This window comes from Euprymna scolopes, chromosome 41 (assembly GCF_053919585.1).
Source record: "Euprymna scolopes isolate OS-2025 chromosome 41, ASM5391958v1, whole genome shotgun sequence".
Classification (NCBI taxonomy): Eukaryota; Metazoa; Mollusca; class Cephalopoda; order Sepiida; family Sepiolidae; genus Euprymna; species Euprymna scolopes.
Window position 1 is genome coordinate 42544370 of NC_136522.1, and position 14810 is coordinate 42559179.

General features: G+C 37.9%; 1 protein-coding gene across 1 annotated transcript in view; it reads left to right on the forward strand.

The window, feature by feature from the left end:
* The first annotated feature begins 13588 nt into the window (after positions 1-13588).
* The window catches only part of LOC145266664 (uncharacterized), a 20681-nt gene continuing 19459 nt past the window's right edge, over positions 13589-14810 (forward strand). The window contains exon 1 of the mRNA XM_080122590.1: positions 13589-13672. Within this exon, the coding sequence (XP_079978716.1) occupies positions 13589-13672 (84 nt within the window). The remainder of the gene's footprint in view (positions 13673-14810) is intronic.

Sequence of the window (14810 nt, forward strand, 5' to 3'; positions counted from 1 at the left end):
AAGTGAAAATTAACGAGAGATCTACAAATGCTCTGCTCAATATTAAGAGCTCAGAAAATTTTATCAAAGAAATCTTGATAAAAACCAACAAATTGTATTTTGCCCCCTCCTCCAGCAGAGTAACAATGGCAAACGCATCATTGTCTGCACAAGTAAGTGGTTATTGTTTGGTGGACTTATTATTTAATAACGTCTGCGAAATATTACCGGAACACGATTTTTTGCAGTAACACTCACAGACTGAAATTCCGTTTGGCAGTTCATTGAAAATTTGTGGATTGGTGACAGCAAAAATTCAGTACCGGCCACTTTTCAAAAACCTAACTGCAAACTGCAAACCCATAGAAGTGAGAGGCAGCTTTCCTTATAATAAAAAAATTTCATTGACTCTGAGATAAAAAGACTACTCCAGAAGGGTATAATTGAGCCTAGCAAATTACCTTGGAGGGCTCAGGTAGTTATAACCACTTCTGAAAACCATAAAAAAGATTATTCCCAAACCATTAATAGATTTACTCTTTTGGACGTCTCACTACCCAGGATAAATGAAATGATATGCGAAATATCCAAATATCGTATGTTTAGCACTTTGGATTTGAAAAACGCGTACCTTCAGATCGCTATTAGACCTAGAGACAAGCTATACACAGTTTTCGAGGCGAACGGTCGACTATATCAGTGTCGCAGGATTCCTTTTGGCGTTACGAATAGGGTAGCCAGCTTCCAGATCATAACGGATGAGAAACTAGAAGGCACATTTGCGTATATTGACAACATCAAGCGGGGACGAACTTCGAACGCTACATAACAATCTCTTTTACCCGGGCATTACTCGAATGGTTCATGCTGTGAGGTGTAGAAAATTGCCTTTTTCAGTAAATGAGGTAAAAAGTATAACAAATTCCTTCCGAACGTGTGCTGAAATAAAGCCTCGGTTTTATAAAAGCAACACAACTGTTTGAAAGACCCAATCTTGATTTTAAATTCGCTGTCTTTGGAGTTTTTGCCTATATATATATTCGGACCGAGAGGCTTCTTTCATGTCAGAGCAGCTTCGACAATTTCTACAGGAACGAAGAGTTGCTATAAGCCAGACAATTCCCTACAACCCTAACGGTAACGGCCAATGCGAAAGATATAACGGCATTATTTGGAAGACCGTTCAATTGGCCGCATGAAATAACGGATGTTCGATTGATAATTAGGAATCTTCAATCTGATAGTATACTTCAGACGAGTCAATTACACTGAAAATACGATACTAGGCTATTTGGTTTATAGGATCTTAGATTCGTGGCAAGCGATATGCATCAAACAAAGTGAAACTGGTAATAGTCTGGTAGAAATCGACTATCAATATTTCTTTTTATTAGATAAAGAAGTTAGAACAATTTGAGTGCACCATAGAGAATAACTTTGTTTAATTATATAATTCTAAAGTAATTTAAGTGTAACAGAAATGTGTAAGGAAAAATTCAAGATGGCGCCCGACTCTCTCTTTAACACGGTAAGTTCAGGAAAAGATGTTATAAATGTTGCAGCGATTCAATAATCTTTATACACCGGTTCTGCACGGAATCCAACAACGGTAAAATATCCTCACACGGCACAAGAAGCAACAGCCACACGATTCCCCGGCCAACTCAATCGTCGCTCTCCCCCCGTCTTTTTTCCTCATCCGCTTTTATCGTCGTTCTAGGCCGGCTAAATTTGCATATTGCGAGAATTCGTGTGACTTTGCGAGACATCATACTTTACAAAAGACGGCGGCCGCCATCTTGGTCTTTCTTTTCTATTTTTGGCCGGTAACGCTGAGCTGGTCTCGAGGTAAGTCTTTTTCCCCTAATCCGTCTCTCCCACGTACCCACACAACACGCAAACACGCGGGCGCTTATCTCCTGGATGCACGTTACACTCCCCCCTGATCTGATGATTACATAGAGAGCTGGGGGTGTGGTGGCCTTTTAGTGCGTGTGCTTCTGCGAAGAGGTACATTCACTGTTTCAGATTCGGGCTCTGGATCTGGTTCCGCCTCATCAGATGAAGTATCGCTATCAGTCTCTGGAAGGGGCTCACTGAATCCGTGCATTGGCAGCTCATCGCTAGACGCTTCACTGCTTTCTTCTGTAGTTGTATGACGCACCTCGGTAGCTGGGCGAAGATCTCGCACATGTCGTGGGGTTCCATCGACCAAAACAGACTGCTGGCTAATCACTCCAGATATTTGTCCTCGCTTAAACTTGTCGGTGCACCGATTTCCTGGGGGCCGCACCCACACGGGATCTCCCACTTCATATCTCTTATATGTTCCCTTGTCGGCTGGCTGCGTAGTGTTGATTCCCTTCATTCCGACTCGGTACGTGTAAATAGCATTCGCAGGTGCGGTTGAAGGGGACGTCTCGTCCTTTGGCGTAATGTTGTACCAATATGTGGCTTCCGTAATAGTACATCGCTTCCTGGCAGCAATTCTCTTGATGCTGCGATGGCTTCTTTCAGCAATGCCATTTCCTGACGGCACATGCGCACATCGCAACCGTAGTCGGACGCCCCACTCATCTAACAACTGCCGAACTTGCTGGCTACAAAACGCTGCATCATTGTCAGTCAGGAGCTTTTCCGGCGCACCTCGCTCCAAAAAAAATGGATGATAGGTGGCGAACAACATTTGCTGAATCCTATCTGGTCATCTGCCACCACACCGCAAATCTCGTAGGCCCACAATCAATGAGAGTTAGAAAGGGCTTGCCACTGTAATGGGTAATATCCATGGCCATCCGCTGCCACACACTCTCAACTTCCAAGCGACCCTTCTGCCATCGCTCTGGTGCAGGATCAATAGACTGGCAAGCCTCACAATTTCTGACGATCTGTCTGACATCAATCTTGGTCACTGCTGGGTATACGCGCCTCACAAAATAAAGGGTTCTCTTGATACCCGGATGTCCGCTCTGTGCATAAATTTTTTGTATTTGACATGGGTCGATTGCAACTGCACAAGATCGAGCAGTAATCTCCATTCCCATCTTCGCGGCTTCATACCATTTGTGAGGTACACGGGTCAGTTGGTCAGCACAATTACAATGTGATGGCACCAGAGTGACGCTCAGTGATAGCCCATACTCAGATACCAGGTTTTTTTAGCGTGTCTAGCCTTCTCCGTATTAACATTTCGCTTGCTGCCTTGGTACGGATTCGTGTCCGTCCTGAAAGTGTGTCAGACACCCAGTGGTAGACACAGAGAGAATCTGTATACAAGGTCAACTTCTTAGACTGCCACTGCAGGGCCAGATTTACCCCCTTTACAACAGCGTCCAGCCCTGCCAGGTTGATATGCTGAGAATCTGTTACGGGCCGCAGCCAACACGCATCCTCGAACACGTTTCCTCCTTGCTCCAACGATACTCCCAACGCCAAAGAACTGGCATCAACCCACACACCTACGTTGTCTCCGTTAACACACCACCGCCCACAGGCAGGGTCCTTCTTGTTCACTCTCTCCAGTGTCTCTTTAATCATCAGAGTTAGTAGGACATCATCGGATATGTCATCCCAACCCGTGGTTGTTAAATTTGCTCTGCGTTTAATTACACCAACAGCTGCGCGGAGCCAGCCACAGACCGAAGTTTTCCACACCAAGAAAAAACGGTCCGCCTTGTAACGAGGTTGGGGATGCTTGGAATTTCACTGCCACGCCTCCATTGTAGGGTGCCATCTTCTTCATAAACATACAATCCCAATACACGTACTCCTTCCCTTAAACGTTCGGGATTCTTGCATTCCAGACCAAACTGAGCCAACTTTTCTTTGACACACGACGCAGACTGTACATCTTCATTGACGTATACATCAATGTAAGCTGACGTTGAATTCCTCATGGGCTTTTCTTGGGACAATACTGTGTTGACAATAGTCTTCATGATCTGTGGTGCCACATTTAGGCCAAAGCCAAGGCGTGTAAGGCAGTACCTCTGCCCCTGGAACCAAACTGTCTGGAACGGCCACAACGTCTCATCAACTCGCACCTGTAAATAGGCTTTTCGCAAATCCAATATCGAGACATTAGTGCCTTTCTGACGCCATTCCCTCAACTTGCTGGCGCATACGTCAGCATCGGCAGTGTAGGCTTCAATATGCTTGTTAAGCTCCCTATAGTCCAACACGGGCCGTACTTTCGACTTGTTATGCTTGACTACTGCCATCAAGGGCATTAGACCCTTGGGAGGCCCAAGCTTGTCCTCAGGGTAGGGGATTAACCAGCCATCTTGGATCCACGCCTTTAGTTCCTTTTCGTATTCTGCTCGGGCCTCATTGGTATATATGGTGCAACCCCATTCTTGAGTTTAGTCGGTGCCATTCCCTCGGTCCACTTCCACGATGCAATCCAGGCCCTCTTGCGCGAGTCGTAGTCCACTGTAAAATCCGGCCGATCGATATGGAGCGCTGCACACACTGGGGCCTCCAAGAATCGCACCTTTCCATCCCGATGAATTGCGACTCCCCCCAGCGCCTTGATGGCATCGTATCCGAGCAACAAGTCAAACCCCAGGAGATTTCCTTGGGTCACGAGCACATTGATCTTAGTGGCTGCACCGGTGTCCGTGTAGATCTTGACAGTTCTAGCTCCACAGCATGTCTGGGTCTCGCCTCCTATCGTGGTGACTTTGATCTTCCTCTTAGTCCAACTTGGACACAGCCTGGCGCTCACTATAGTGTGCGAACAGCCTGAGTCGAGAAGTGCTGAGCAGGATATCCTGTTTACGTAGACGGTCATCACTGGTTGCGCCTTGTTCAAATTTTGCTCGGGGAGCAGGGCGGCGCTGACATCCTCTCCCCTGATACGTTTCCCGCACAGTTTTGGGCTAGATGCCCCAAACCGCCACAATTAAAACAGCGCACACGCCCCCTGTTGGTGCAATTCCTTGCAAAATGTCCGCGTCGGCCGCAGCGAAAACATTTCCCATTGCTTGCAGGGTTCTGATTCGGAATCTCCCGAGCGCCAATCTGGCCTGTCTGTGTCGCCATCACAACTGGTTCCCCCAGGTCCTCCTCATCTTTGATGATGGCTCGAGCACGTCCCATCAAGTGTTCCATGGTCGTTGTTGAAACGCTGGTTGAGGCTCTCAGTAGCTGCTTCACCCGAGTGGGAAGGCCCGCCACAAACGCGTACGCCGAACAGAACTGCGAGTTTCTTTAACTCAGCAAAGAAAACGTCCATGCTTTCCTCCGGTAGAAGTTTTCGGGAAGCAAATTTTTCATAGGCCGTACAAGGATCCATGGCAAATGCCTTGTACAGCGCAGCTTTAATTGCGGTGACATCTCCCTTTTCGGCAGCACTGAGTTGCTGATATACACTCAAGGAACCCCCAGCCAATCTCAGGGGAATCACAGTGTGTACCCTTTTCACTTCACAAAGGTCGCACGTCAGCTCGACCCTTTCAACCCAGTCGACGATGGACGTGGACCCGTCAAACTCGAATATGAGCTTTAAGTCAAATTTCGACTCGGTCATAGTCCTAGAGGCCAAATGGCCGAAATAGCTTGTAACAGAAATGTGTAAGGAAAAATTCAAGATGGCGCCCGACTCTCTCTTTAACACTTTAAGTTCAGGAAAAGATGTTATAAATGTTGCAGCAATTCAATAATCTGTATACACCGGTTCTGCACGGAATCCAACACGGTAAAATATCCTCACACAGCACAAGAAGCAACAGCCACACGATTCCCCGGCCAACTCAATCGTCGCTCTCCCCCCGTCTTTTTTCCTCATCCGCTTTTATCGTCGTTCTAGGCCGGCTAAATTTGCATATTGCGAGAATTCGTGTGACTTTGCGAGACATCATACTTTACAAAAGACGGCGGCCGCCATCTTGGTCTTTCTTTTCTATTTTTGGCCGGTAACGCTGAGCTGGTCTCGAGGTAAGTCTTCTCCCCTCATCCGTCTCTCCCACGTACCCACACAACACGCAAACACGCGGGCGCTTATCTCCTGGATGTACGTACGTTACATTTAGAGTTTCTTTTTCAATAACGTTATTATTTTTTCCGATCACGGTAAAACACATGTTAAATGTGCATATATTTTTTCAATCGAAAAACACACTTGTAAGTGGTGATCTATAAACTTTGCCTTATTGGAAGTTTGAAATCAATAAATATTTATTATTTTATTATTACTACTAGAAATGGAAGATGCTGTTTGAAACAAAATCAAATAAAAAAGAGATAACTAAAGGAATCATTTTTGGTATCAGAAAATTTACCGATTGCGATACCACAAAAGTTTCGATTTTTTCGATTCCTGAATCCGATTCTTATTAATCCTCCCAATACTAATATACATACATACATACATACATACATACATACATACATACATACATACATACATACATTCATATGTATATATAAATATATATATATATATATATATATATATATATAAGAGCAAACAGTTAATAAAACATGTTAAAACACTTTGGAAAAGAGTTAAAAATATATTTAATCTGAAAAGGAAACACTTGATGTGGATAGTCCTTAATCCGCAGAGTTTCGAAGAAATACTTTCCTTCTTATCAGAGGGTAGGAATTAGCAAAATGCGGGATCGGATTTTGCATACAAAGTATTGATGAAACTGCAAGTAAGTCAAAGATCTTGCTTGATAACAAAAAGTGAAGCAGAGGAAATATGGTGAAGAAAAAGGTGATTACACGTGAATGGGTAGTCTGGTGAAAGGTAAATTATCCAATGACGGTAAAATCCAAAAATATAAATCCAAAAAAGTTAATTGAATTTCCATTCGCACAAGTGAAATCCAAGGAAATCACGTAATTGGAAGATGGTCCGAAATGATCCAAAAGGCCGAAATCCATGGAATAATTCACAAATATGTACAAGGAAAAGGGGAAAAATTCCAATAATATTAATAAAAGAAAAATAAGATATGCGTTTGATACGGCTGCCGAGACATAATGTAATTAAGAAAATCAGGGAAGAAGAAGAGAAAAAAACCAGTGAAGAAGAAGAGAAAAAATTAAATGGTGATAGAATTAAATATAAAATAGAAAAGCAAATGTCAAAATGACCAAGACAAAATAATGTTAAAAGGCGCGAAAAATATAGGGCAAAAAATTAGGTCAACTGAAATGTACAGGTTATTACTTAAGAAAATGTCAGCAAGAGTTGTTAAAAGACACTAAATGGAAAAAAAATAAATAAAAAATAAATAAAAAATAAATAAAAAAATAAACAAAAAATAAAATATAAAATAAAAAAAATAATTTTTTTTTAAGGGCAAGGGGATGGCCGGTATCTGCAAATTCCGGATAAAGCAAGTAAGTATGTAAGTAAATGCATATAGTAAAATATGAGTAAATATACATACAGGATATGAAAGTGTGGGTATATTGATATATTAGATAGATTGGAATATTTAAAGACTAAAACAGAAATTGCAGATAAAAAACCGGCCAAGTAAAGAAGAAATAAAGAATTAAAATAAAGGATTATTAAGTTATAAAGTATTAAGAAAGTATGTAGAAAAAAAAAACGATAATGTTAAAGAAAAATTATATATCTATCTAAAAGGTTAAAGTAATAACTATGTAATTTCAAAATTACCATAATTAAATTTAGACTTATGTTTACAGAAAGAAATCTGTTCGTTTTTAGAATTTATTATATTGTTACTTTGAGGGGAAGTAATTATAGTTATAGCTTCGGTTGTGCAGAGGCGACATGACTTAGAGCCTGGAGTATAAGATTTAACTTTTTTATGATAATCCATTTGATTGAGAAGGGGGTATTATTACAGTAAAGTTTTTAATTAAAGTGGTTAGAGAAGCTCCTTGGTTATTATTAGAATTACGGTTGTTAAAAGAAGAAATGCGGTTTGATATTCTTTTCTTAATTAATGTTGAAGTAGCGTCGATATATGTATGTACTTTATTAAAAGCTCGAGGTCTGATATTAATATTAATTTGCTGATTTGTATTAGTTAAATAGTTTGAATTTTGTTCATAGTGTTAAACAAATGGTGGGACAATGATTGTACGAGGACTATTTTGGAGGGGATAATGAGTGCTGTTAGTGTTAGGATGGCTGTTAGGAGAATTATTATTGCTATTATTATTATTATTATTATTATTATTATTATTATTATTATTATTATTATTATTATTATTATTATTATTGTTGCTAGTTGTATGATTGTAGATGGAGGGGCTTCTCGAGTGGTATATTGGATTAGTAACTCTATCAGATGGAGGATGGGAAGAAGGATAACTTGAAGACGAAATATTAGTGTCTGTTATGGGAGAATTGCGTGGGAGCTCAGTAATTGTGCATGAATATATAACATCTTTATGGATGCAATCATTATTGAGTGGGCAAGATGTTTGTTATTACAATTAATGTTAGTTTTGTGTTTAATTGGGAAAGGGATTTTTTGGGCTGATTTATTTTTTGTTATTAGATGTTAAGATTCTTTGTGCTAAATTAGGCATTGTAGAATAAGAAATCCTGATTGAGTTTTTATTGAAAGTAGAACTATATCTGTGTGGGTATTTGAAAGAGTTTTGTACAATGTTGAAGAATTCTTTAGGTATATTAGTTTTGACATTTACGCTAAATGGAGGATTAAACAAAATATTTTTCTTTCTCCTGATGCGACTGGGTGGGTTAGAGGTATTACGATTAATATTTTGGTTTGGATTATATATGTAGACTGGTTCATTGTTATTGATAGCGGCAGATCTTGTTATTTGAACTGGTTTCTTAGAGTAATATTGTGTGTGATTACAGATTTAAGGCAGCCTGCAGGAGGAGCATAATCTTTTCCTTGTGTTCTGAGTTCCTTAAGTAAAGTAGCATTTTTAGTTTTTTATCAGTAGAAAGAGCAGAAATTCTTCTAGAGGTGGATGGTACTATAGATTTTATAATTGAGTTGGGGGTGGTTAGAAGATTTATGGACGTATAAAAGCGTAAGGTTGGGTTTATGATAGGGTTATGAGTTTCGGTGTTAAGATTAAGTGTAACATCTAGAAAATTTGAAGTTTTTTGTTTGGCTCGATAATTATAGAAAGGCTAAAGTTATTAAAGAAGTTATGTAATTTTTTAATTGTTTTGTTGTACTCTCTTGACCTGGCTGTTGTAGAAAAAAGGGCATCATCTCTATAAAGGCCCCCTTGGATATATTTAAAGTGGTATTTAAGTTCTTTCAGTAAGAAGAGTCCCACTAAATCGGTAACTTATGCAGAGTCAGAAGCTCCCATCAAGATGTCAAAATTATCAGGGGTGTCCTTTCTAGTCCAAAACTTATTGTTAAATTGTATAAGGGACTTTATCGCTAGGAGAATTAATTTAATTTCTAAATTAGTTAAGTCAGAAAAGGATCGAAGAAATTGATTGATAATAATTTTGGATGTCAATGGTTATGAAGTTAAGGAGGTGTTTATTTTTAAGGGAGACAAACCAATTAATTACGGAATCTGAATTTAGCCAAAGAGGGAAACTTACTTTTTCTTTAATGATTCTATCTAAGATATTTTTGCTTACAGCACCTAAGTCAGAGTTAGATGGGTAGATAAATCTGATGGAGCGATTGTCATAGAAATTAGATTTATGATCTTTGAGGGTGAATCTAGGGGTACCCGGAGAAATTATTTCAGTGAAGTTATGAATATTCATAGAAGTCAGTAAAAGTTTAGCTTAAGAATTAATGGAATCTAAAGTCTTAAGAGGGACTATTTTATAAGATTTATTAAGTTCTTTATACAAAAGTCTTTTATATGTAGAATAGTCAAGTTTATAATAATTTTTTGTCTTATCAGCAGGGACGAATATATGTTTATTCTTTTAAACTTTTTCGGCAAAATTATTTATTTTTCGAATAACCGGATTATAATGGTGTTTTTTTTTCTTAAATTTAATTTTTTGGACTAAATTTAACATGGAATTCTCAAACTCCTCAAGGTAAGGGTTGTATTTGAGGTGGGCAGTGGGTTTTAATCCATAAAATTTGGCAGCAATTCTTTCGATTTTCAGTTTTTCTCTATGAGAGTTGATAGGGAGTTAATTTCTGGGTGAGGTTGGTCTTCAGAGGAAATAGGCGCTTTAAGTATAATCATTTATATTTAAAGCTTAAGTCCACCTTATATTTTTTAGGAAAATGTTCAAAGCGAGAATAAATTTGTGGATATATTCTTGTTGGGTAGGAATAGGTGTTACATGATAAGGGCTGTCCCCTTTTCATGTAAGTATAAAAATAGAGAGATTAGTTAAAATGAAAATGAAATAGCAATAGACGAAATTCGAACCTCGTAATTTAGGTTTAGAAATAGATTACGTGTGAGAATTTAAAAATGTAAAACAAACAATTGTTTAGAATATAGATAAAATATTTCAAGAAAAGAATGTGAACTGTCAAGTTTGTTATGAAATTTTAAATTGAAAGAATGCAGCTTATACGATAATGTTTTTAACATATTGGAAAAATAGGTTACTGAGTATAGGAAAAGTTTTGGACACGCATGTCCAGAACACGTGAAAGAAGGCACATGTTTTAATATGTGTATGACGTCACGGAAAATAGAAAGTTCTAAGGATAGAGAAAAACTTTAGTTAGAAGAACAATCAATGAAAAACTTAGAGAGAGTCCGTACGTCTAGGAAGCGAGACGTCACTTTGAAACTAAAATGTGAAGCCTTGAATTCTTGATGATGGAAATCACGGCCGGTCGTGTCACGAAATTAACCATCATGTGTTTTGTAAAGCTCGTCTTGTGTTTATGATTCTTACAAAAAGGTAAAGTGAAAATTGTATTATATATCTGTGTTATAAAATGTCTTAACATACACATTTCATATCCACAATGTGAATCAACATCCCATGTCTACACAATGTCTGAACAGTGAACAAAATGTCCTCACTCAAAGAGCTTCTCCTTCTCTTCCATTCTACACATCTAAGGAATGAACATTTAATATATAAGAATCGTTATAAACGAACACTCTCTCTAAGATACAACAAGACTCTCATCTCACTTAAGACTCATATCCTTTATAACATGGAAACAAAAGAACATACATTATCCTTACTAATAAGAATACATTGAAATGTATAACTATATAGAGCTTATAATAAAATAAAAATTACAATTAAATTTACCGAAATGATTCAAGATGGTAAAACTAAAGTATATTATAAATATTAAAGGATTAATATTTATAAAGTAATCTCAACCAGATGTAAAAACTCGATAAAACCAAATAGGAAATAGAGCTTATAATAAGAGCAAACAGTTAATAAAACATGTTTAAAAAAACACTTTGAAAAAGAGTTAAAAACATATTAAAAATAGTTAAAAACATATTTTTATTATATATATATATATATATATATATATATATATATATATATATACACGAGAGGCGTGCAATAAGTAATGCACCTGGCCCACTTCTCATAGCAGTAGAGCAACGAAACTTGGTGGCACAGTTATTAGTCTTTCTCTACATAGGAACCACCCATTTCTCCCATCGTTTGATACAGCTCTGGATACCGTTTTTGTAGCACACCCCAGGTTGGTCTTCCAACCACGTGACTTCAGAAATCAAGGCTGCATCATCTGGGAAACGCTTTCCTTTCAAAAACTACTTCATGGCTGGGAAGAGTGAAAGTCAGAGGGTGCAAGGCCAGGAGATAGGGAGGATGGGGAGTATTTCATAACCACACGCCCGTGCTTCTGATCCGGCTACATGCGAGTTGTGGACCGGAGCGTTGTCCTTCAGGAGGACGGTGCCTTTGCTGATCTTGTCCCGCCTCTTGATTTTGATAGTTTCCCTTAATTTCCTCAAAAGTGAAGCATAATAGGCTCCTGTAATTGTGGTACCCTTGCCAGAAAATCTGTCATCACTACTCCGTCCTGGTTCCAGAAGACTGTGAGCAATTTAAAAACATTATCTTTCATATAGCAATTAATGATATAGATATAAAATTTTCAATTATTTTTTTAAAAGCGCAACAGAATGTACATTACATAAAATAAATCCAAGGTAATTTTTTGATTCAATTTAAATTAAATTTTTATACCTTACTTTGTAAAATTTATAAAAGTGCACTTTGAAGATAAATAAATTTCAAATAGAATCTTATACCTTTATTTTTGAAGCCTATAGTAAAAACATTTTGTTTAACAATTTTCATGCCTTGGATGAAATGCTTTTCTAACTTGTATCTTATCTTTTTAAAATTATGTTTTAAAACTCTCCTTCTCTCTATTTTAGTTTGTATTTCTCCTCACACCACAACTCATTTTTGCAACCCCCTCTTTGTATTATTATAGGTCTGAATATTCTCTCTGTTTTAGTTTGTATTTCTCCTCATAACACAACTCATTTTTTGCAACCCCCTCTCTTTGTAATACAGGTCAGAATAATGAGAAAATCTGAATTTTATTTTAACAAAAACTTTAAAATAACTTTTTTAGATTAAATTTTTTAAAAACTTCTTTCAGAATAGAAAATCTTTAAAATTTAATAAGGAACATATTTCCATAGGTTTCGTTAAAAAATATTCAGTACATAACGAGAAAAATAGAGATGAAAATTTCAAAAGGACTGTATAACTGGCTACGGTCAATAGTAGTCCTCGCCAGCGAAAGTCTTTGTTATTGTTATTCTATTATTATTATTATTATTATTATTATTATTATTATTATTATTATTATTTAAAACATTCTGTATCTTAGGGAAAGAAACATTGATCATTCCAGCTTTTATTTATATATATATATAATCAGAATATATATATATATATATATATATATAGAGAGAGAGAGAGAGAGAGAGAGAGAGAGAGAAAGAGAGAGAGATAATCTGAAAATATATGGCAAGTAAGCTATATTAAAATATTTAAAAGTTTGCTTCATGATTTCTCCTGCAAATGGACTATAATTGTTTCTGTGTATCTTACTTGTTATAAATATATTATCATGTTATTTAATTCTACTCACCTACTGGACACTTTTTCGCAAGTAAAGACTAAGATATCTTATATTACTTTACATCACACACACACACACACACACACACACACACACACACACACACACACACACACACACACACTTCTTGCTCGTCCGTCGAAGTCGACGATGACCAAGGTATCAATCAGTTTGGCATCGGGGGTCGCTGGGTCTTGAGATGGCTGATGAGGCCAATCCGTGCTCGGCAGACTCTTCCACACTCTGGACACGTGAAGGCGGTATCGGCAGGCTGTGAACCGGCAGCTCTCTCCTTCCTCCTCTTGCGCTTCTGCTGCTCGTGGGTCATGCGTTGATCCTCTGCCCTATCGGCTCCCAGGCTGATGGCACAACGCCAGGCAGAACGTTCCGCAGCGCGACTCTCCCAAGACTGGGGGTTGATGTCAAAGTCTTTGAGGAAGGTTCTCAGGCAGTCTTTATATCGTTTCTTTTGGCCTCCTGCAGTCCGCTTTCCCTGGCTGAGTTCCCCATAGAAGAGTTGTTTGGAGATTCGGCCGTTAGGCATGCGATAGACATGGTCTGCCCACCGGAGCTGGGTTTTGCGGATTATGGTGGTGATGGTATGGAGCCCCGCACGCTTCAAGAATTCTGTCTTGCCAGCGGATGTTGAGAAGATTACGGAGGCTTCTGAGGTGGGAGCCATTCAGCTGTTTTTCATGTCTTTTATATGGCGTCCAAGTTTCACAACCACACACACACACACACACACATATATGTGCGAGATTTCTTGTTGCACAATGGGCCTTTGAAAGGTAAAAGAAAAATGTTCGAAATAAAGATTGCTTTTGAGACGATAAGATTGTGAAATATTAAATCAGAAAATATTTGCAATATTTCATTCAAATACAATAATATTTGTACATCTATTTCAGTCTAAAAATTGATATTTTCTTTTATCTTGCGTATAAGGCAACATATAGCTGGACATGTTAAAACGCAGGTTTCTTCGACTAAATCAATATTTTATCTAATGTTGGTCTCTGTGATCTGTGAATTGTGATTGCAAAAGCAGTCGTTAATTTGTAATATTTGTTTATTGGTTGTTATAACTGACAAAGTGGATACAAATATTAGCTTGAGAGGAATATTTTATTTTCTTAGTTTTTACATACTTTTAGAATTCTGTGTCTGCTCTTCCCATGACACGTGTGTCAACGTAAAAACCTGGAGACTGACTGACTCATCCTTTTAGGTCAATCATCGGTCAAGAGAGAAAGAGAGAGAGAGAGAGAGAGAGAGAGAGGGAGAGAGAGAGAGATTATGTGGGTGAGCGAGCAGTAACAGCAGTAGAGAAAAGAGAATAGATTTTTGGGTATCTTGGTTAGTTGAGTTGTTTTAGAGAAAGAGAGGATTAAAGAAACAATGTCTTTTCTTCATGGTAGTAGTATGTGGCCTGAGGTCACTTAGGTTCACTCTTACAAATTCATCAGTGCATAAATAGTAGTATAAATAATTAGTTTACTAATTGTTCATTCCGTATGTTTCCTTTACTTTATCTATGGTATTGAGCACTGTTCGATTCCACATAAGATTCAATATGAATAAAATTATATTATAACACATGCCAGCTACATTTAAAGTATTGAGTACATTTGGATTGTTTTACAGCTTTTAATTATTTTATTTTCATTTTACTTTATTTTTCTAGTAAATATTCAAATATTTTTATGTATTTAGTATGCTAAAAGTGTTGATGCAAACAAAATGGATGCAGTTTTACGTCTTACTCAAGACAAAATTTTTTCTTTTATATCTGGGCCTGTGAAAAGG